At 46.3% G+C, this 22227-nt stretch overlaps 1 protein-coding gene across 3 annotated transcripts in view; it reads left to right on the plus strand.

The window, feature by feature from the left end:
• The first annotated feature begins 3958 nt into the window (after positions 1-3958).
• LOC143519243 (mannosyl-oligosaccharide 1,2-alpha-mannosidase IA) overlaps positions 3959-22227 on the plus strand; it is a 146141-nt gene continuing 127872 nt past the window's right edge. Inside the window, exon 1 of one of the 3 annotated variants that reach the window (XM_077012465.1) lies at positions 3959-5745. In XM_077012465.1, coding sequence (XP_076868580.1) covers positions 5179-5745 — 567 coding nt within the window. In that variant the 5' untranslated portion in view covers positions 3959-5178. Of the gene's footprint in view, positions 5746-11620; positions 11728-22227 lie in introns of those variants that run through there. The other 2 variants (XM_077012466.1, XM_077012468.1) reach the window with 2 other exon arrangements.

Genomic DNA, 22227 nt, shown 5'->3' on the forward strand with positions numbered 1-22227 from the left:
AGAAAATGTGTTGAACATGTATTCACATGTTTGGCGGGAAGTATAACTTCATAACAAAATTCAATGTATTTTTATAAACGTTACTCTTCAGTAAATACTCAAAGCACAGGTTTACCTGCAATATCATTAATAACTGGCAAGTTATTTAGCATCCCATTGCAGTATAAATGTCCATATTTAAAAAATACCGACATTTAAAAACGAATTCTTCGCCCCGTACACTAGACTCCGCCTGTTTATTGTTCATAGAGCAATGAATCCTGGGATATGGTGGGACGCGAAGGATACTCAGACGCGTCCTTCGTTTTCGGGGTTTTGAAGGCCACATTCGTCGGCAGCCTAAGAAGGAGCCCACGAATTGGGACAGCCTCGTTGCGGCGCAGTGACGTAACCGGCCTACAAATGCGCACTTCGTGGGCTGCAGCCCCTGAATTGAGATACACCCTCATTTCCGATGACCGGGACTGCGCATGCGCATTAATATTCATCTTTTAGGACGTATAAAACACCTTCGCAGTTACAGTGACGCAAACGTGGAGGAGCTGCGTACCGTGACCGCGAGTGCACGTGTTTATTTTCGGGACATGTTCCTTTTTATTAGTTCTGCGGATTCATCATGGATCATTTTCAGCTTCCAAGCTCATAAGGACACTGCAAAAATAGATCCTTTTTATGTATTCTAAGAAGTACATTTAGCATAAGACTAAGTATAAACCCCAACATCGGCTGCTGTAAGACACAGAAAGGCAGGTATTGAACTGGAAGAATGTTAGAAATAAACCAAACGGGAGCATGGAATGAATAAAAATGGACCAAGATCAGATCCCTGAGGGATTCCACATGTTACAGCTATCCGACTCATAACTGCCAATCCTGACAAAGTAACTCTGCCCTTCAAAATATGATCTGATCCATTTGAGAACCGTATCTGACAATCCTACACAATTTTCCAGCATGTCTAGAAATACACTGTGATCTACAGTGTCAAATGCACCATGAAGATCTGAAGAACTGACATTTTTACTAGAGTCACAATTCAGACATGTCATTTAATACCTTTATAGGAGCAGACTTTGGACTTTGATAGCATCAGAAACATGATTGGAAATAGTCACGATTTCACTTATATTTTTTTTTTAAGTCAGTAAAATGATTGAAAACCATTCCCATATGATCTAATCTACAAAATAAAGATGTGAGATATATGTATAGTTGTTTATAGAACCAACCAAATGTTTCATTTTCAAAAGTGTCATAATAATAGAAAAAAGTAATCCATTAGTAGCTGCATATGTTTGAAACCAGATTATGCAAAGAACATGATGATTTTACCATTTCCTGTCTCCTAAAGTGTTTCACAGTCAGTTGCTTTAAATTGTGATATAATAAACTGGTAATTTCTGGATGATGATAAAGATAGTACTGTCTCAGCGAGGTATTGATGGTAAGTCAAATAAATGTTACTGATTTTATCACTGGTAAAAAAAAACCTGAAAATTCATTTGTTTTTATGCAGAGAGGAATTCTGTGGCTTTCTTTTCGGGAGGGGGTTGTGTGTTCTGGGGCCCCCTTAAAATGAAGATGTTGTATACAGAATAAAAAAATATTGAATATCCAGTATGAAGCAATAAACTAGTACATCTACACTAATTCTGATGAAACAGGTAAACAAACCAAGAAAAGGACTAGAGCAGAGAGCATTTCTGGGAAACACATGGTCCATTTATCTCATTTGTTCCTGATTCTTTCTCTTGTTGCAGTTTTTTTCAGTGTTTTAAATACATTTTGCTAGTTTATCTGATAAAATCCTAATTGAAAAACAGAATCTAATAATAATTAAACTTGATATGTTGGTGCGCTGTCTTGAGATGACATTAATATGGATGAAGTGAATGGCAGAGAGTGCTTTGCTCTTTTAACCTGTTGTTGCTCAAGCATAACAATAAGTCGATGGAACAGATTCTTGTAAATAGATATAGTTTGTCTTCTGGATCTTGATAGGGAGAGCTAACTTCAAGACCTCTTCAGTCCTCTTCAGACAACTTCAAAACCAGTGTTGAGTGAATGAGTTAGTGAGTAGGGTGGATACATTCCTTGCAAAAGAATTCACCCCTCTTGGCTTTCACCCATAAAAACATCTGTTGCGACCAATTACCTTCAGAAATCACATGCTTAGTGAAATGGAGTCCACCTGTGTGCAACGGAAGTGTTACATGATCTGTCATTGTATACACACCTTTTCCTAAAAGGCCCCAGAGGCTGCAACACCATTAAAAAAGGAATCACTAACCAAACGACACAATGAAGACCAAGGAACTCTTCAAACACTTCAGGAACAAAGTTGTTGTGAAGTACAAGTCAGGGTTGGGATATAAAAAAATGTGTAAATCTCTGATGATCCCCGGAGCACCATCAAATCCATCATCATCCAATGGAAATAACACGATACCACAACAAACCTGCCACCAAAACCCAGACTGGGCAAGAGGCAGCTCAGAGACCAAATGTATTCCTATTCACTGTATTCCTTCACCTATATGCCCTCTTAAGAAGGTGATACTACCAGTTAAACACAGACAACTCATTATGGTGTCATAACGGATTCCATTTATAGGCTATGCTGAAATCAAATTTGATTATATTGTGGTTTTCAGTCTGTCTGCTTGTTTCTTTTATTTGTATCATGTTAATGGTACAGATACAGACCAACAGAAATTCTTTAGAGCAATGTTACTTGACCCCCAACTACTGTAGTAAAGTTTTGCATCAACGCTTATTCTCTCCACCATCAATACACCCCCCCCCCCCCCCCCCCCCCCCAATCATGTAAGCACAAAGTCTGCAACGCTAGCTATCCTCTTTCGTCTTCTTCCCCCTTAACATTCTGTAATGAAAGAAGTGCCGTTGGGTCTCCGCTGGGGAATGTTGTTAATGACCACCCCGTGGGGCAGCTCCAGTGATTGGCTACGGGGGTGGGGGGGATATTGGAGGAATTACGGCGAGCACAAATTTTATGCTTCCCGATGCATTTTGAATCCCTTCCGCCCCCCTGTGCGCTTATCTTCGTGAACTTTCTTTGTGCTGTGTTTGGTTCTTTGACTAATGACCACCGCCAGCTTAACTGGAAGCATTAATCTAATTTTATCCACAGACGATATGGCCGACATTACACTGCGTCTCTGACGCTTTTTATGTATATTGGAATTGAATTCCAATTGGACTGAACTGATTACCACAGCAGTAAAGTCTGTGGATAATATTTCTGGAACTGTTGTCCATTTTTAGAGTGTGGGACATGAAAAGAAAGCGCTCTCCTGTAGGCTATGCTACTGCTTACGGCCTAGTGTTCAAACCCAAACACCCAGTCTATGTGTGTGTGTGTGTGTGTGTGTGTGTGTGTGTGTGTGTGTGTGTGTGAGAGAGAGAGAGAGAGAGAGGAGAGGGAGAGAGAGAGGGGGATCTTAAGTTGTTTAAATGTTGGCTATAAGACAGTATACCTTTGTTCAGTACACCATGCAGATCCAATTATTCTTCAGGTAACGTATTATATAAACACACACTTAAACAAATACACATCGATTCGATTAAGCGTTTTCTAAACCATAATAATAAATAAATAGCTAATTAAATACCGAATTTATGCATTAGGTCGAAATACAACTTACACCCTTATTACGGAAATTTATTGTTTTCCATCACACGTGTTTTCTTTGTATGCATATTTAGATTCATTTATTACCTTGACGTAACTGTGCAATTACATTTTGCCTCAATTATCCAAACCGTTTTGTGAACACAAAAACCAAGGGGATAAAATCGGCTGTAGAGTAAATTTCTTTTTAAAAAAAATACCCAGACACACCACACGATGGATGCATCAGCACACACTTTCACCCATTATCTGACGCTGCTGGTCTTAATGGAAAAGACGCACTCCCTTCAAACATCCGAGATGATAAAAACACGTTTGCAGCAGACCGCGCGGTAAGCGGAAACACAGTCGCAGGTCCGCTCCTTACGTCCTACAGGATTCACATGGGATCAGGATAATATCGTTCGTTTAGGGTGCGTTTTGATCATTTTCTATATCCTGCCGCTATCCTGCACTGCAACAATACTCCCCCTTTACCCCCCCCCCCCCTCCGCTCTGTCCTCTTGCTCTGGTAAGCAGACGAACATCGCGAGCGCGAGCGACGGACCAGGCAGCGGAAGGAAGCACGAGCTCTTTCCACGGGATTACGTTCTCATCACCGTGCAATGATACCGCTCTGCGTTTCGTCAATTCTGGGAATCCTACTAATCTTCTTTGAGCGTAGAGCGTAGACTCCTCGTTCCTTGGGAGGAGCATCTCATCAGTTTGAGGCATGTTTAGTTCAAAAACAAGGAAGAGGGATTTCGTGGTTTCAGGAATGTAATAGGCTGCTTGGATGGGTACGCGAATAACCGCCGGACACTGCTGCCTGACGTGATCTTTGGAGATCACTTCACCGTATGCCTTTGCGGATATATTTACTATGAATTCGAATACCAGAAGAGCGGACAGCGACGCTGCGTTTTAGTCGTTTCTCAACGGCACGTTCGTTTACTGTTTGGCTTCTGCAAAACGAGGATCGTTTCGTTGTTGGGATCTTCTGGAGATAAACTTAGGCGCGACAGATGTTTGGCTGTCATATTGTAGTGACTCTTGCGAACATCTGCCATTACAAAACACTGTGCAACGGCTCGGCAGTTCTCATTTCTACTGCTTTTCGACCAAAGATAATCTGACGCCTAAGCATTTTAGCTTTGGATAACGCTGCTGAAATTCAGATTCACCTACCATTGAACCAAATTTCCTTATCATCTATTGGTCTTAAATATAGTACTTTTTGCTCGCTCATGTGGACCAAAACTTGCACGCAACAAATCCATCTGGGGTGCAATGACGCGTCTGCAGAGAGCGCGAGCAACATTGTTGACGCAACCTGCGTCCACGCGCAGCCCATCGATCGCGCGATAAGGTTCACTCAATCTGATTAAGTGAGAACGGGCTAACCGGAGAGTGAAATCTCAGGTCGTTTCTCAGACATCGTCATCCATGTAACCAGAAAGTAACGTTATTTTTTTTCTTGGTTGATCTCAAAGGACGTAGTTTATACCAACTTAATAACTGTGCGTAACGCAAACACTCTCGTATAAATGGTGTTCAGAAAGTTACCCGCTGTCTCTGCAACGGGAATGGGTCTTCGCCTGTCGCAGAAATTTGTGTTTCTACTTTTTCTGTCGGGTTTGGTCACTTTGTGCTTCGGGGCACTTTTCTTTCTGCCCGACTCGGTTCGCCTGAAGCGCATGTTCTTGTCGAAGAGCGAGAGTCCGGCGGTGACCGTGGGCTCCGACAATGACGCGAGGGACGTCTCCAAAAACGCGCCCGCAGACCCGGAGCGCCCACGGGCTTCTTTAAAGGTTGAGGCCAATAAACTCAAAGTTAGCCGAAAGCCCTCCGTCACACACGATGCCAGAACCGTGGAAAGGTCCGTTGGGAGCAGGACACAAGAGGACCGGAGCCCCGCGAGGATAAAAATGGACCTCGGCGACGAACTTACGGCCAGAAACGACAAAGCGACCTCGTCCTCGCGTAACGGCGCGAGCGCAAAGGGCTCCGATTACGAGATGTTCCGAAAGTGTCTGCTGAAACCGTCCCTCGGAACCGACCGCGGGAAGCCTTCGGACGCCCAAACCGTACAGAGGCGCGATAAAGTCAGAGAGGTAAGCAGCGTGATCCAGTGTTTGTACTCTGTCGGATATGTGTGGGTCCCAGTGTGGTCCCAGTGTGGTCCCAGTACATCCCAGTTGTGGGTCAAAATCATCCAGCACTAAAGCACGCAATGGTCCGCTTGTTCTTCAAGCTTGTCAAATGGTTTGCCTAAACTATGCTTAGATCATGGATCAGAACTGGCTGTGTGATGCTATTACAAATGTAATTTAAAATCTTGCATTTGCTACAACTTCATAGCAGGTACCAAAGTGTGTATGTAGGGTCAGAAGAAGCCTTGCCATCTTCAGCAGTCACTGACATGGGCTGCACTCATTTGATGGCTCTTATAATGCTCAGTTTTAGCCACATCTGCAGGGTTTACTGAACACTAGACGTGATTTAACCAGGAGAATTTTCTGACTGTTGATCAATCATAGCCAGCGATGACAGTGGATCGGCAATAGTTACATGTGACACAGCTGTACTCGATTTGTATAGATCCTGACAGTAAAGTGACTTTGGTTTTCAGGACATTTGGGCATGTGCGTAGGCAATGGAGATTCAGCAACGATTACTGCACGATCGATGCGACCAGGGCACGCGCGTGCTGGTCTTCAGTTGAGAAGCAGGCGTTTTTTTTTTTTTACATCAGTCTGAATCACGGTCAGATATGACGAGGAGCGTCGGTGCTGTCGGTGCCGTTTGATGGCGATGTCACGGGATGGTCTGCCCCCTCACCGCCGTGACTCCAGAAGACCAAACAAGAACACAGCTTTCCTGTTTGCACATCTCCTCTGAAGAGCTTTGTTCTGCTTTCTAAGGGCAATTGTTCACATTGTCCTCTAGATTCCTTTATGAGAAGGAAGCAGCCTTGGATGGATTTTTATCCTCTTACTCAAACCATTTTCCCCCCCAAAATTCAGTTTTGTGGCTCTTTTTCAAACAAGCGACTTTCAAAGGCACGTCTCTGCAGACGTGAACAGTGCAGATTAATGCATGTTTTTCAGGCCTATCTATAGCGTGAAGTTGCTTATTTTCATTTCCTATTGTTATATGAGAATCCACTTGGTCAGGCTTTCTGGACGCTGCCCAAAGCTGTTGTCTATTTCTGGACTCGTGATTCAGCAGAGGCAACGCTTGTGCGGGAGTGTGAGGAGATCACGGAGCTGGCCTGGGGTTAGAGGTCGCACTGGGGCAAAGCAGGAACACACAGCACACACACAAACAGAAAAGACTGGGATTAAGGAGACTTGTATTACAATACTGATGAGGACTTTCTGAGGACTCACTCAGTAAATACTGTAACAAAAGCAAATAAATGCATTGGAGATCAAAGCGGAAGGCAAAGCGGATCTGACATCCAAATAAACACCACACTTTATATTTACACACACACACACAAACCTTTGTGGAGGCACACAAACATTTGTCTGTGTGTAGAGTGTTAAATGTATAAAAATTAATATAACCCAATGTGTTATCACACCTTCCCACTGAAAATAGGTCACTGTCTCCTCAGTGTTTGACAGAACGAGGAATCACTAACCTCTAAGCCAATATTCCTGCATAAGCAAAGGTTAAAGTCGATTAACAGGGACAGGGCTGGCTTCCTTTCAGCAAGGTCTTCTGCTGGTAGCTTGTAGGCTTGTACTCCTCTGTTTAACTGGTCTCTGTGCTGAGAGAAAGTGAGGTGTTGTCCCTGACCTCTCCTCTGCATCTTGTGAAGGTTGCATCTGTGGTGGAGGTCCTGTATGTAAAGGCCCCACCTGCGGAAAATGCCTTGTCTGTGGTGAAAGTCCTGAATGTAATGAAGGCTCTGTCTGTGGGGTCAGTGCTCTCTGTGTTGCGTCCGCCCATAATATCAGGCAGTAGAGCTGGAGATCGGGTACAGCGGAGAGGCCTGTAGGTCCGTAGTGATCAGAGTGGCGCTCGGTGTGGTATATACAGAGCAGTGATACTCCACTCTCTCATCTCGCCTGATCAGCTCAGCTGCAAGTGCATGAACTCCGGCTCATTGCTGAAGACCTTAATTGTTTTGTACAAAGTGGGGTTGCTGATTAAAATTAACATTATTGACATTTTTGTGCTACATCAAAGTCTCTGGGCAAAAACAGCGAGCTAGACAAATGTTTGCTATGTTTGTTTACTGGCGAGCTGTTCATTTGCATTGACGGTAAATGATGACACCCAATTTTGTTTTGTTGTGTAATGTCTTGTAATGTTACCCTGGAGTTGCTTGTTACAGGGTTAACCTGAAAACATGAGCTGGTCACATTGCTCACGTGGCAACTTTGCCGTTTAAGTATAGTTTTGAAAATGAACGACCACAGCGCTGGTCATGATGATGAGCTGGAATAAAAAAAAAAAACAATGTGAGAAAAATCATTTTGACTAGAGGATAACTGGCCGGTTTAAAATTTGCATTCCAGTCTCATCTTCTTCAGAATGACACACAGGCTTTTTGAAAGAGTTTCATTCTCAGCCCGAGGGGAAGGTCAGGGATCTCCTGGGGTAGAACTGTGAAACTCATCCCGAGAGAGAGACATTAATGACTCTCAGTTCATGGAAGGCCTTGTTCATGTTCATATCTATAAACGGTTTCCTCACACGTGAACGTGGTCACATAGTGTCCTTCATGGAAGTGGGAGCCACCTGCTGCTGGTCTGTCTCTGTTTTACTTTGTGGGCATGTCCTGTTTTAGGTGTTTTTACCCTGAGTGGACATGTCCTGTTTTAGGTGTTTTTACTCTGAGTGGACATTAGGGCTGCCACAAACGATTATTTTAATAGTCGACTAATCACCGATTAATTTTTACGATTAGTCGACTAGTCGGATTGTACGTTAACTGAATATAAAACATACAGCTTATCACACTAGAATGCAACTGCTATTATATAACCATCATTAGATTTCAGCTATAACTAAAAATAAAAACAATTAAGATCATAGTTCATTAAACCTTTAATGAAATATGCAGCTTGTTGCAACAAACAATTATTAAAATAAGGATAAGGCACTGCCTTAAAAAACACAAAAATAAATAGGCCTACATTAATAAAGATTTTTTTTTTAGGTTTTTCTTTCTTTTATTAGTCTCTGGCATCAAACTTCGCTACATTTAAATCAAATTAGGTAGGGACCTGAAACTAAGGAGTTATTCACAAAAATAAAGTTTTGGTCTCACTGACGTTACAGAAAATACACGTGTTAAGGCTAATTAAACCAATCGCCATCACTAATGTTAACTTTTACAGTTACCACGATAAGCAGGGTTGCCAACTCTCACGCATTGAGAGTGAGAGACACGCATTTGACCGTCTTCACACGCTCACACACCACACATCCAATATCTCACGCCGAAAAAAAAGTTGGCAAGTTTGGCAACCCTGCGATAAGTAAGTACTATGTTAACACTCTGTTTATGGTAACTTTAGCAGCTAACGAGCAATTTAGATTACAGAGATGACGGTCCCTATTCATCGTTGTCACAAGTAGCCACAACATGCTTCAGGTACGTGGTTGTGCTGCCGTGGAAGGCAAGTTCTGCCTTGCAGATATTGCACGCGTTTCGGAACCCGACTACGGAAAATGATCCCGCACTTTTGAGTTCCGTAGCCGGGTAGCCACGATACCAGAGCCTGTCTGTATAACGTCCTGGGATGTCATCAACTGTCTACCCCGGTTTCCACTAAACTGCGCATGTGCGTCAAGGACAGAAACGCAGACGCAGCAGTGGAAACTGTCGCAGCAGTTTGGAGAGGAAAAAAAAACGACGCATCGACTAATAAATTAGTCGTCGACTATTTTAGTAGTCGACATAGTCGTGACTAGTCGACTAATCATGGCAGCCCTAGTGGACATGTCCTGTTTTAGGTTTATTTACTCTTAGTGGACATGTCCTGTTTTAGGTGTTTTTACTCTGAGTGGACCTGTCCTGTTTTAGGTGTATTTACTCTGAGTGGACATGTCCTGTTTTAGGTGTTTTTACTCTGAGGGGACATGTCCTGTTTTAGGTGTTTTTACTCTGAGTGGACATGTCCTGTTTTAGGTGTTTTTACTTTGAGTGGACATGTCCTGTTTTAGGTGTTTTTACTCTGAGGGGACATGTCCTGTTTTAGGTGTATTTACTCTGAGTGGACATGTCCTGTTTTAGGTGTTTTTACTCTGAGTGGACATGTCCTGTTTTAGGTGTATTTAATGAGGCCTGTTCCTGTGTCCAGGGGTTGTGGTTTCATTTGTGCTGATGTGAAGCAGACAAGAACAGGCCTTGCCATTTCTTGACAGCATCTCCACGGTCGCATCCTGAGTATGAGCTGAGCAGACGCCTGTGGCTCCCGTACGCTTCCTGTCTGGAAGGAGAACGGTTGCACTCTGCTGTCCCACAGACCTTCTTTCTGTGGCTCGCAAGGAAGCAGTCTAACCAGGTTTGGTTCTACAGCAACAAGAAATGTAGGTAACTGTAGAATGGCGTTTTATCCTCCAGAGTCCCTTCGTTCTTAACGTCGGCAGTCCAACTGCTGTGCCCAATCCAAGGGTTAATTACCAGGCATCCTATTAGATTGAGTTTGTTCTGTTTTAGGGGGGGTTGAAGAATATGTGAGGTAACTGGTGGGCGTCTGGCCACACCGCCTGACCTAAGGTGAACGTAATCTACTCCTGACATTAACGTCAAGTGTAGTCGGAGAAGCGGACAGAAAGAGGGAGAAAAAAGATACGGAGATGCAGGCTGAAGGAATCCACCGGGTTCAAGGCTGTTAATATTTGTGTTCAGTTCCCTTTGAGCTGGAAGAGCAAATCTCAGACGCTCCGTGCGTGTGTGCCGTGTGAGCCTGCATTCCCCGTGTGTTTATGTAGGCTAGAGGCCGTCTGCAGCCTGAAACAAAGGTCCACTTCAATGTCTGGCCCAGCCCGCAGGGCGAGCATCAGCAACGAGGCACCGTGGATGCCCGCAAGGCGTCTTTTTGGTGGCTAACTAAAGTAACTAAAAAGTGGCTAACTCGGGGTGTTTCCGGGCCGTTGGGGTCGTGGTGGAGAAGGGCCTCTCCTGCATTTGCTTCCTGCCTCGGGGGTCAGGCTGGGGCTTTGTGCCTTCACCAGGGTGTGGTGGGGGGTAGTGGGGGAAGGGGCTGCTGCTCTGTGGGGAGCCTCGGCTGGGCGGCAAGCTTGGCGGGGGGGGGGGGGGGGGGGGGGGGGGGGTCAGTGTGGGATATAACCTGGTGAACGGCGCAGGAGGGCAGGAGGGTGGTGTCGGTTAACCTGTTGGAGGCCTAAGTCCATACTCCGTTGTCCAAAGCGAAGCAGGACTCCACGGCCACCTGTGAGAGGGAGTGGGTGGGTGTAATTAGCCGCCACCTTTGTGAACAGGGGCGTGAAGAGTGGCAGTGGGTGAACTGGAGCTCCAGGGTGTGCAGCTGGTGCCCAGATTCAGGCTGTGATTAAGAGCTTTAGCCCAGAATGAGATGTGTGAAATGGGAGTAGCTCGACGCAATGATGGAGTAGACCTCCACTCCAAGAGGCCTGACATCAGCTCGATATGCTAATGGCAAGCTGTCCTCTGAAGTCCTGGAGATTTTGGAGCTCATTTTAATACTGAGGAGATTAACAAAGCATCTTCCCTCCATTTCTCTCAGTTGTTATAGCAAATATTTAGTCTAGTGGCTTTCTCGCATCTCCTGCTGATGATTGTTCAGGTCAAAGCAGGAAATGTCTTCTTCATGTGCAGCCCACATCTATCCCGGCTACCAGCCGCAAGTCATTACTGAGAAAGCTGAGCCCCCTTGAGCACGCAGGCCCCTGACTTTCACTTCCTCCTTTAATCTAACTGCAAACGCATGCCTTGTGTTTAGCCACACCACAACTCGCGTCACGGTGTGGCAGTACGCTCAGAATCATGTAGATCCTCGTTACTGAAGATGTTTCACCTGCGGATGTTGTTGTTGGGATGGAAAAGTTCAAAGCTCAAGCGCGCTTGTCTCTCGAGACTCAGTCCTCAGGTTTGTCAGTTTGTTCGTATTTTTGGAGGAGATCGCTTTTGCAGCAGTGACTGCGTGGTATCACATGACTGTGGTATCACATGACTGTGTGATATCACTTATACTGCTGGCATTTGAACATTTTCTGCCACCGCCCCCTCCCCCATCATTCGCCAGTATTGTAATTATTGTGCATATTCATTATACAAAATCAGAGCTTTGAACAAAAGACAATGAGGAAGCAGGATGTAATTTTCTTTCAAGTTAAATTAGCTGGTAGAAAACTGGCCTAATTTTACTCAGCTGTGTCTGTTTGCTGCTCGGTGTGCAGTTGCTGCTGTTTGCTGGGTCTTCACACTGTTAGGGTTCCTTCACACTGTTAGGGTTCCTTCCAGTGTCGTTTGTGAGGTGATTGGCTCGACTTCACTTGTCTGTTAGGGTTAAATTCAAGGTCACTTGGGAGGTCAACACCAGGTCTTCACTGGTCTGTTAGGGTTTCCTCCAGGGTCATTTGGGAGGTCAACACCCTGGTCTTCACTGGTCTGTTAGGGTTTAGTCCAGTGTCATTTGGGAGGTCGTTGCTTGGTCTTGATGGGTCTGTAAGGGTCATTCCCGGGTCATTTGGGAGGTCATTGTCTGACCTTTCAGTTCCTTCTCTCTGCTTTTCCTTGACTGACATTCTGTGGTGCTGCTTTATTTGTAACAGGAGTAATGAGTGTTTTTAAGCTTTCTCACCATTACTTCTCTCTCTCTCTTTCTCTGTCTCTCTAATCTACTGGTCGCTGAAGCAGTTCCAGGAGAACATGGAAATCAAAGAAAGAAAGAGGGCTTCGACAAGCCTGTAATGGAGGTTTATTTAAACAACAGAGACAAAAGCGAGGAACTGGTGTTTGTGTGAGCAGACAGGAGTGTGTGTATTTGTCTGAATGTGTGTGTGTGTGTGGGGGGGGGAGGTGTATATGCATTCAGCATGAGAACAAAGACAGCGAGGTAGGAGAACGACAAGGTCAAAGAGGGCACAGGTGAACATCACCGAGGTTAGTCTTCATTTTCATAAACAGAGCTCTTCCGTGATTATGCAGAGAACTGGAGAGAGTGTGTGAGAGAGGATGAGTGAGAGTGAGAGAAAGAGTGAGAGAGAGAGGGAGAGAGAGAGAGGGAGAGAGTGTGTAAGATGGCTTGATTATAATGCACAGTCCATCCCACACCGTGGCCTCTCTGCTCTTATCCCTGCCTAATTGGTCAGAAACGACAAGTGTACAATGGACCATGCCGCACAATAGGTAGGGTTGTATGGGCCTGGTGGGAGAGCCTTTAGGCCACGCCCTCACTTAGAGCCTCCCTCTGCCTCTGTCTTTGACGAACCTTGATGCTGATATCTGCCTGGATCTGTCTGTCAGCCACGGTTCCTCTCTGGCTCTCCGTGGCTTCCACACAGGTCAGGAGACGTAGAGCTGAAGGCTGTGGTGCTGTCTTCTTCCACAGGGGCAGTGTTGGCGGGAAAACCACCTCTAAGTGGATCGTTAGACTGCTGGCCTGTTTGGTTGAGGGGATATTTATTCATTACCATCTCAGCAGAAAGAATAATGAACTAGCCACACTGCTGCGGAGATATCACCAGAACCCAAGAGGGCTGAGCTATTGAAGTTTTTCCCTCTGCCAGTGGGTGTGTGTGATAGAGTCGTTTCTTTGGCTCCAGAGGCAGTTGGCTGCACCAGGGGACATGATGGCTATTGGCCAGTGAATTATGTCACTCCTATAGGCATAATTTAGAGCAAATCTTGGCAGGGACGTAGAGGTAAATAGCAATGATGGCTGGCTTTTTCATTTCTGCCGTTGTTTCCATCAGAACGGTGTTGTGTGGAGTAAGAGAATAACATCGCCCCATAGTCCTGGCGAATGAAAAATGAGATTGTCATGTTGAGGGTTAGGCTCCTCCCTCTCTGTCTGTCATGTTGAGGGTTAGGCTCCTCTCTCTCTGCCATGTTGAGGGTTAGGCTCCTCCCTCTCTGTCTGTCATGTTGAGGGTTAGGCTCCTCTCTCTCTGCCTCTCATGTTGAGGGTTTGGCTCCTCCCTCTCTGCCTGGCATGTTGAGGGTTAGGCTCCTCCCTCTCTGCCTGTCATGTTGAGGGTTAGGCTCCTCCCTCTCTGCCGTCTGAGGTGAAGTGTCAGGGCAGACCTCGCCTAACCGGGCAGGTGAGCACTACGAGTTCACCTGTCACCGTCCCTTAGACAATGATGTGAAATGCGTACCTAAGAGTGACATGGGGCACAGCAGTGGAGGATGATTTGCATATTCAAATAGAGTAGCAAGTGTATCAAAATGGAAATTCCTGACCATGCTTCCAGTGGCTCAGCAGCCTGCATGAATATTCATGTTGCGGCTGAATCAGGGCACTTTTTTTAGAGCTGTACTTTGGAGCTGATCAAATGAGAACTTCCTGTTTTTGAGTACCCGGTAATTGCTACTGAGAGGCTGCAGTGAGACTGTTATGATTTAGCTGAGCCATACTCTTGTGAGGAGAACACAGGCCTGTTTAGTGGGGCTCCTGCCACCCACAGATCCACGTGTGGAGAAATACGGCATCAGAAGAGAAGAAGACGATGGACGATGTGAAGTGAGAAGCAAACGGAAGTGAATTTTTCTTCATTTTCGAAGAGCCAGACAACAGAACCAAAACTTCTGCTGGAGCGTTTCTCCATCTCGGCCATAAATGGTCTGATGGTCTGGATGCTCTTACTACTAGTTCAGGGAAGAATACGTCTAGCTCATTTAACGTGGCCCGGATGCGGAGGGGGGATTGCATGAATGGGAAGATATCTAAAGTAATAATGTGTTTGAGACACTATTGACAAAGTATCCAAAGAGGAGGGCAGAGGTGGAGGGGTGGTGTGTTCGGGTGGGGCAGCGGAGTGTGACTGGGTGCAACAGCAAGGTGGGGGCAGTGGCATGGAGCATGTTTGGGTGGAGTTATCAGTGCGTGTTTGGGTGATGTGGCTGCCTGTTCGGGTGGAGAAGTCAGGCAGGGTGTGATGGGGTGTAGCTGTTGCCGGGTGGGTAAGAAGCCACAAAAACACAAATGAATGAATGATTCAATGTATATAGCGCCTTTCTAGATACCCAGGTCACTTGACAATTTTAACACAGGTACAAGTCTTAAACAACCAATCACACACCAGAGAAGCGGCAGCCAATTGCGTACAGCGTACTCTCTACGGCAGACCTGGGCAAACAACGGCCTGCGGGCCACATCCGGCCCGTTGTGCGTCCCTGTCTGGCCCGCGAGAGGCCAATCATAAATGAAACAAATATCTATGTCGTGCGTGCAATACAACTGTGACGCTTTTATTTTGAAAGCGCTACGTTTGTGTTAATTCCGTGTGGACGTACCTGCGTGTGTGTGTGAGCTGTGCGAGAACACTGTAGGTCAGGGGTAATCAATTAAATCTTTCCGCGGTCCATTTTTGGCAGATAGCTCAGACCTTAGGTCCGGGTCCGTGGTGGCGAACGAAAGTTGTTGAGCGGGGGGGGGGGGGGGGGCGAACGTTGTGGTGGCGAACGTAACACTCAAATGGCTGGTGAACGTAACACTCGTCTGAAAATAAATTCTCCGGTTTAAAATATAGTCTCCCGTTAAAAATTTTTTGGCATTTGGGTCCGTATCCAGTTAATCAGGAATGTGATTGGGTCCGGACAGGACGGCGTTCGGGTCCGGATCCGGACCGCGGTCCGCCATTTGGTGATACCTGCTGTAGGTGATCAGCGACAAGTTAAGGCTGAATTTAAACTTTCGGGAGTGAACGTTGCACCTCGCGTGAACCTCCGCAAACGGCGGAAAATTTACGTGACGAATTTTAATTGTGCATTATGTTCCAGGTTTGAAAAGTGCTGGAATTTAGGCTAAAGTACTTGAAAATGCTTAACTGTATTTCGATTCACAACAAATAGCTGACTGAACAGGGGGGTATTCCAGAAAGCGGGTAAGTAAACTCAGAGTTAACGAAAGCTCAGGTTTTTCGTTCCAGAAACCGAGCTTAGAGAGAACCTGAGTCAGCTGGGAAATATTGAAATGGACCTCGAAAGTGCCGTAGAAGTGCTTTAAAGCTAGGTTTAAGCCTGGTTTATACTTGACGCGCTGCGAGGGTCCGTGCGGCGCCTGGTTTAAGCCTGGCTTATACTTGACGTGCCGCGAGCGGCGCGAGGGTTCCGCGTGGCGAAAATGACGTAATCGCTGTGGCTCCGCCCGTGCGCGTGGGCCTCGCGCGCTGTCCGTTCGCGAGGTCGTGCACCTCTCGAATTTTGTAACTTCGCGTGTGCGCCGCGCTTCAGCGCGATGGACAAAGTCATGTTTGCTGGGTTCATACACCTATACAAGGTGGAATTAAAGCACTTGTACGTCACTTTAAAGGTCCATTTCAGTATTTCCCAGCACGGTAAACTTAATCGAATTTTGTAACTTCGCGCGCGCGCCGCGCTTCAGCGCAATGAACAAAGTCATGTTTGCAGGGTTCATACACCTTTACAAGGTGGAATATACGTCACTTTCAAGGTCCATTTCAATATTTCCCAGCACGTTAAACTTAATTAAGTTAAATATTTATACATATATTCGAAATTATCCGAAATAATTCGCTTTTTTATCACATTATTTTATTGTTGTTTATTTTCAAAACGCCCAATCTTAACGTCTTCACGTTCTCTCATGTTTCGTCCTGGAATTACAAGAGGCTCGTATTTGTTAATGTAATACAAGAAAACTGTTCATTCAGATGGCTATTTGTTGTGAAACAAAGTAGTTACAATTTCAAACATTTTCAAGTATTTAGCCTAAATTCCAGCACTTTTCAAATCTGAAACAAAAAGCAACATTAAAATTGGTCAGGTAAATGTTCCTTCCCGTTTTTGAGGGGTGTTTCTTTATACCAACACACATCGTTTCGGAGAACACTGCACAGAATGTGACGCGGCAAGTATAAACGCCTCCGCCGTTCGCGGAAGTTTGCGTGAGGTGGGCGGAACCACTGTGATGACGTCATTATTGTTTGTGTGGCCCTCTGACACAATTCAGGTTTCTCATGTGGCCCCTTGTAAAAATTAATTGCCCACCCCTGCTCTACCGGAATCCACAGCCCCCTGGGGGACTGTATGGGGTGCAGGAAGGGGGGGGACAGACCCTAGTGACAGAGCACCATCCACCACTGGGCATACAAACACACATACATTCATGCACAGAGACTGAGACAACTGTTTTTATTGGACATGAAGAGACACACAGTCACACATTCGTTATTTACCTAACCTCCATGTTTTTGGACTGTGGGAGGAAACCGGAGACCCCGGAGGAAACCCACACAGACACGGGGAGAACATGTAACTCCACTCAGATAGGGACTTGAACCCAAGACCCCAGTACTGAGAGGCAAACCACCAAGCCATCATGTTGCCCAAAAGCATTGAAGCATTAAACAGTGGCCAGTACCGTTACCACACCCAGGAAAGCGGGTATGCAAAGGAACAACACAAACCACACTACTGCTAAATAAAATAAAAAAAAAATAATATGCCAGGTTTCTGAAAGACTGACTGTGAAAATGTTTCATCACAGTTCATCCACCCACATCCTTTCTGCGTGTCACACCATGGAGGGTGGAGTCAGGGTCTTGTGTGGAGCTGTGTTTCGGTTCCCTCCATCAAGCAGAGCTTCAAAGGGCATCAAACCTCACCTGCTGAGCACAACACTTATGCCCAACCTTCAAGTGTTGGGCTGGAGGATCACCAGACCATCAATGGGAACTGTGGACTGGGAGAATGGAGAAGGACTGAGAGAGAGAGAGAGAGATAGAGAGAGAGAGAGAGAGAGAGAGAGAGAGAGAGATGAAGTCAGATGAGGGTTTGTAAGCATGAACCTAACTGTCTTCTACATTGAGAAACATCACCTTGGATTGGTCCCCAGTAGAAGCAGTTTCTCAGAGCAGGGCGTTCCTTCCGGTCTCCACCCGGCACAGCAGCCTCCGTGCTTCCTCTTTGCACCTCTGCTGGGTTCTGCTGGGTCCTGCTGGGTTCTAGAGCGTTACTTTGAAGAGTGGGCCAATGTGTATTGGACAGCAGCTGTTATTTTAAATGATGCAATACTCAGAGATTCACTCAGAATGGTTTCCAACCTGCAGCTGGCATTTGACCAGAGGAGATATGAACATATCTCAGTATCTCAATGAGAGTGGTGCAACGGTTCTTCCTCACTGCATCTCTGTTTGCAGTACGGAGGTGAGATGGGGAGGTGAAGAGGTGATTGAGCCCCTTTGGTTATGCACTGGCTCTAGACGTTGACATTGACTACCGCATTACAGTGGTTTCAAACAGGGGGGTGGGGGGTAGCTGCCACCGCAGGGGTTGTCTTCTACATAACTTCCCTTTTCCGGGAGGGGGGAGGTGTGTGTGTGTGTGTGTGTGTGTGTGTGTGTGTGTGTGTGGTGGAGCATTGGTGCCGAACAGCTCAGCACACCTTCCACCAGGGTTTTAAATCTAAACTAATTCTCCCTGCATTGTGGCTCTTTGTTCCTGTAATCCTCGCCACGTCGGACCTGCGGCTGTTACGGGCTCCATCGCTCTTCATGTGCCCGCAATCGAAATACGGCAGAATAGAAATGAGCAGCAGGGCTGAGAAATGAAGGAGATCAGCTCTGCAAACTTCATATCTGCTTAGTCACCGCTTTTATTTTAAGAACCGTCCTGCCCACAGCCAACTTACAGCCAAGACAAAGTATCTTGTAATAGGTCGACACCTTTTTAAATGAGAATCTCCAGTTTTGGATGTCCTGAGATTATACAGTCATGTTTTCTTTCTTTCACTCTCTTTTTGCAGAGGTCACCATTTTAGCATCCATACCTTTTTTTCCCCCAGTGTTTAACAGCTGGTGTCAGAGTATTTCTCGAGGAACATCACTTACGTTCTTTCCTCCCTGAACAGCCTGAAGCTCTCTGATCTCTGCCAGTGTCCGATGGGAGGCACAGTCTTTTAATCAGGTCCCCCTGGGGTGTGGAAGCACTCTTTTATTTTAACGCCTTCTCTCGTTTTGGGCCCCAGGCTTGGCCGGTCAAGCATCGCGTGTCCATTGGTGCATGAGACAGTGTGTGAGGCGGTCGGGGTGGCGAGGTAGAGCGCCCCCTACTGGACAGCGGGCAGCCCAACGCCTTCCCTCTCTTCTGAAGGCACTGAATGGAGAGTGGCCTGGGGAATGACGGCTGGAGAGGTGTTGGACTCAGGGAGGACGGCGAGGAACCTTCTGAGCTCCTTTCACTCGGACCTGCGGAGTGACGCCATGCATCGTTTTTGCCCTACGAGCTCTTTAAAAGGCACCACCGCTCACGAACTGTGCACTGTGCTTTCGTGCCACATATCTGGGTTCTCACCACTAGCTGCAAACTAGGCCAGACTGACGGAGAACACGAGGGACGTTCTCACCCACTGACACCTAAACAGAAGACAGCAGCTTTTTCCCTCCTCCTGAACTCCCTTCCCCTGTCCAGCGGCCATTAATCACAACACTGCTGCGTCATCACACCTTTGTGTAGACGCTCCTGTTTATCAAAGGGCACCTCTAAATGACTACCGGGCCTGGTTTTAATTTGGTTTGTTTTTTTTGTGTCAATCCTGGCTAAAATCAGGGGGCATTAACCACTCAGCAGCTGAATGTTATGGAAGTGTGCTGTGCAGACAGATTAACACTTGTACGTTCGTGTCTATACATGTGTTCATAGAACCGCAGGGCAGAGTTTCGCAACACGGTGACTGAGGTTATGAGAACTGAACCAATGTCTTGCCAGAACTGTGAGTCATTATTTAAAAAAAAAAAACTTCAAAACTGAAAGCACCCAGATAGAAGAGCTTGCAGGAGTTGGGGTGAGAGAGAAAGAGCAAAGGAATGAAAGTATAAAGTATGAAAGAAAAAAAAGGAAAAGAGGGAAATACAAGTTATTTGGCAGCGGGGGAAACGGGGTGTTATGAAGCTGTCCAGATGACAGGTTTATAATGCTCTTTATCTTTCGCCCTCAGATGGGCCTGTCATCCTGTCACATGCATGAAAGACCGTCGTGTGGGATTGGAATCTTTCGCCACCAACTGCAGTACCCACCACGCAGCTTCCTGCATGCTTGTATATATTTGCGATCTGTTGAGTTAAACAGTCAGCTTTCATGAAGCGCTTAGATACATCTTGTTGGAGTCTCTCCTGAAAGGGATTTGAGCGTGACACAGTGAGGCCTTTTCATTGCATTCATCAGCACTGCTTCTGAAGTCCTCTGAGAGCATCCGCATCGTTACACCCCTAAGTGCAGATCAGAACGACACTGGCTCTTCCTCCTCTTCCTCCGTGTTCTCCTCGTCCTTCACACCCGCTCCTCCAGGACCCTGGCTCACTGCTCCCTGCCTGAAGGTTACCAGTGAGGAAACCCAGCCAGAGGTCTTCAGCTCTCTCTCTCTCTCTCTCTCTCTCTCTCTCTCTCTCTCTCTCTCTCTCTCTCTCTCTCTGAACCCATCTCCACAGCAGCATCAATAATTCATAGAGATGTGGGAGAATGATCAGTCTGCTTTGACTCTGCACCTCTCTCTCTCCTGCCGTCTTCCCCTCTATCTCTCCATGTGTCTTCCCCCTCTCTCTCCTCATGTCTTCTCCTTTCTCTCCCCCATCTTCCCTTCTCCTTCCCCTCTCCTCCTATGTCCCCCCTCTCTCTCTCCCTCTCCCCTATCTCACCTATGTCTCCCCGTCTCCCCCTCTCCCTCTCCATCTTTCCACTCCTCTCTCTCCCCCCTCTCTTCTTCCATCATCTTCCCTCTGTCTCCTCTCTTTCTCTCCCTCAACCCTATACATGGTCTCCCTTAACATGGAGCCACTAGCATGTGTGGCTGTCTGTGTGCATGTCTGGAGAGGCACCGCCAGCCTGTACCACTCTGCTCAGGATTGCTCTCTCTCTCCCTCCCTCTCTCTCTCTCTTTCTCCCTTCCTCTCTCTCTTTCTCTCTCTTTCTCTCTCTCGCTCTTCTCTCACTCTCCCTCCCTCCCCATATGCCTTTCAGACGATGGATCCGAGATGCATTTGAACAGCACCTGATATCTGAGAGCGTTCAGAGACCCAGACTTCAATATAACAGTACCTGTAGATCTCACAGGGACGTGTTCACGTGTAGTGTAGTGTAGGAAGGCTGTTTTGTGCTCTGTGTTGTTTTATTCAAATACTGATAATGCCCTCTGATGTGTGTGGGAAACCTGATACTCAGTCAACATTCACATTGGCCCTTAAACTCTTTGTGGATGGTAAAGATTAGACGATGTAGTCACAAACCAGTATGTAACCTGTACTACTTATTGCATTACATTACATTGGTTTATGTGAGGGGCAGGTTATGTGCAGGGTTATGTATGATTTGTTATGGATGGCATAGGTGCAGAGTTTGTGTAAGATTGTTTAGTGTAACGGTAGGTTACCACAGCCTTTGTGTTCATCCAGCCTGCTGCTTGTGAACCTGAGCTATGGCGTCTGCTTCTGCGAGGTTTCCTCACACGGTGGGCTGTGTTGGGCACTTGAAAAGCTGCGTCCCTGAAGCGCCATGATGTTCATGCTTAGTGCTTTCAGTGCACAGCAAGGGCTGGGCTGATGCTTGTCTGGCCTGAAAGCCCTCGAGCTTGTGTGTGTGTGTGTGTGTGTGTGTGTGTGTGTGTGTGTGTGTGTGTGTGTGTGTGTGTGTGTGTGTGTGTGTGTGTTGTGTAGAAGAGGGCACCGCCCTCCCTGTTTCAGCAGCCACAAAGCGAAACATATCTGTGAAGTTGTGAAGTTGATTTTACTTCCTGGGCTTCACAGAAGGTGCGTTCGAACGGACGCCGGTAATCACTGTAAAACCATTGTGATGATTTAATGAGGCACTAAACAGCGTTTCCCACTGCTGTCCGCTGTTATTGTGGCTCTTTAAAGCTCAGCTGCTCCCTCGGCGGTGGCCGCATTCGTGAAAAGGCACTCCAGAGAGCAGACACAAACAGCCCGGGCACTTCTGAGGCTTTACAGGGAACTGTACGACATCCTGGACACGCCCCTGCAGGCTTACCAGGTCCGGGTAGGGATCGTGGTGGAGGTGAGGGCGGTGAAGGCAGCAGAGGTCATGGCAGGTGGAGGTGGAAATGTGTTTTTGTGGAATGTTCTAGATGAAGTACAGTGAATACAGTGCAGGCCCAGACAGCCATTTTCATCTGAACATTTCAGTTCGTCCCGGGTAAAGGTGCAGTAAGGTGTGCCAAGAGATAGACGGACAGATAAACACATAAACACAAATATAGACAAAATACATGCTTGTATAATCTTGTTTGGGTTTAACTTTTGCACAGATCTTTTGCACAGATTGAAAATGCTGAATTGCAGACAATTGTGCCAATACTTGACACATAAAGACAATGTTCAAATAAATTAAATTACGCAGCATTTTTGTAGGATTTCGTAGAATATCCTGCTCTTCCTTATAGTGCAACTCTGCC

Source organism: Brachyhypopomus gauderio, chromosome 7 (genome assembly GCF_052324685.1).
Source record: "Brachyhypopomus gauderio isolate BG-103 chromosome 7, BGAUD_0.2, whole genome shotgun sequence".
NCBI classification, from domain to species: Eukaryota; Metazoa; Chordata; class Actinopteri; order Gymnotiformes; family Hypopomidae; genus Brachyhypopomus; species Brachyhypopomus gauderio.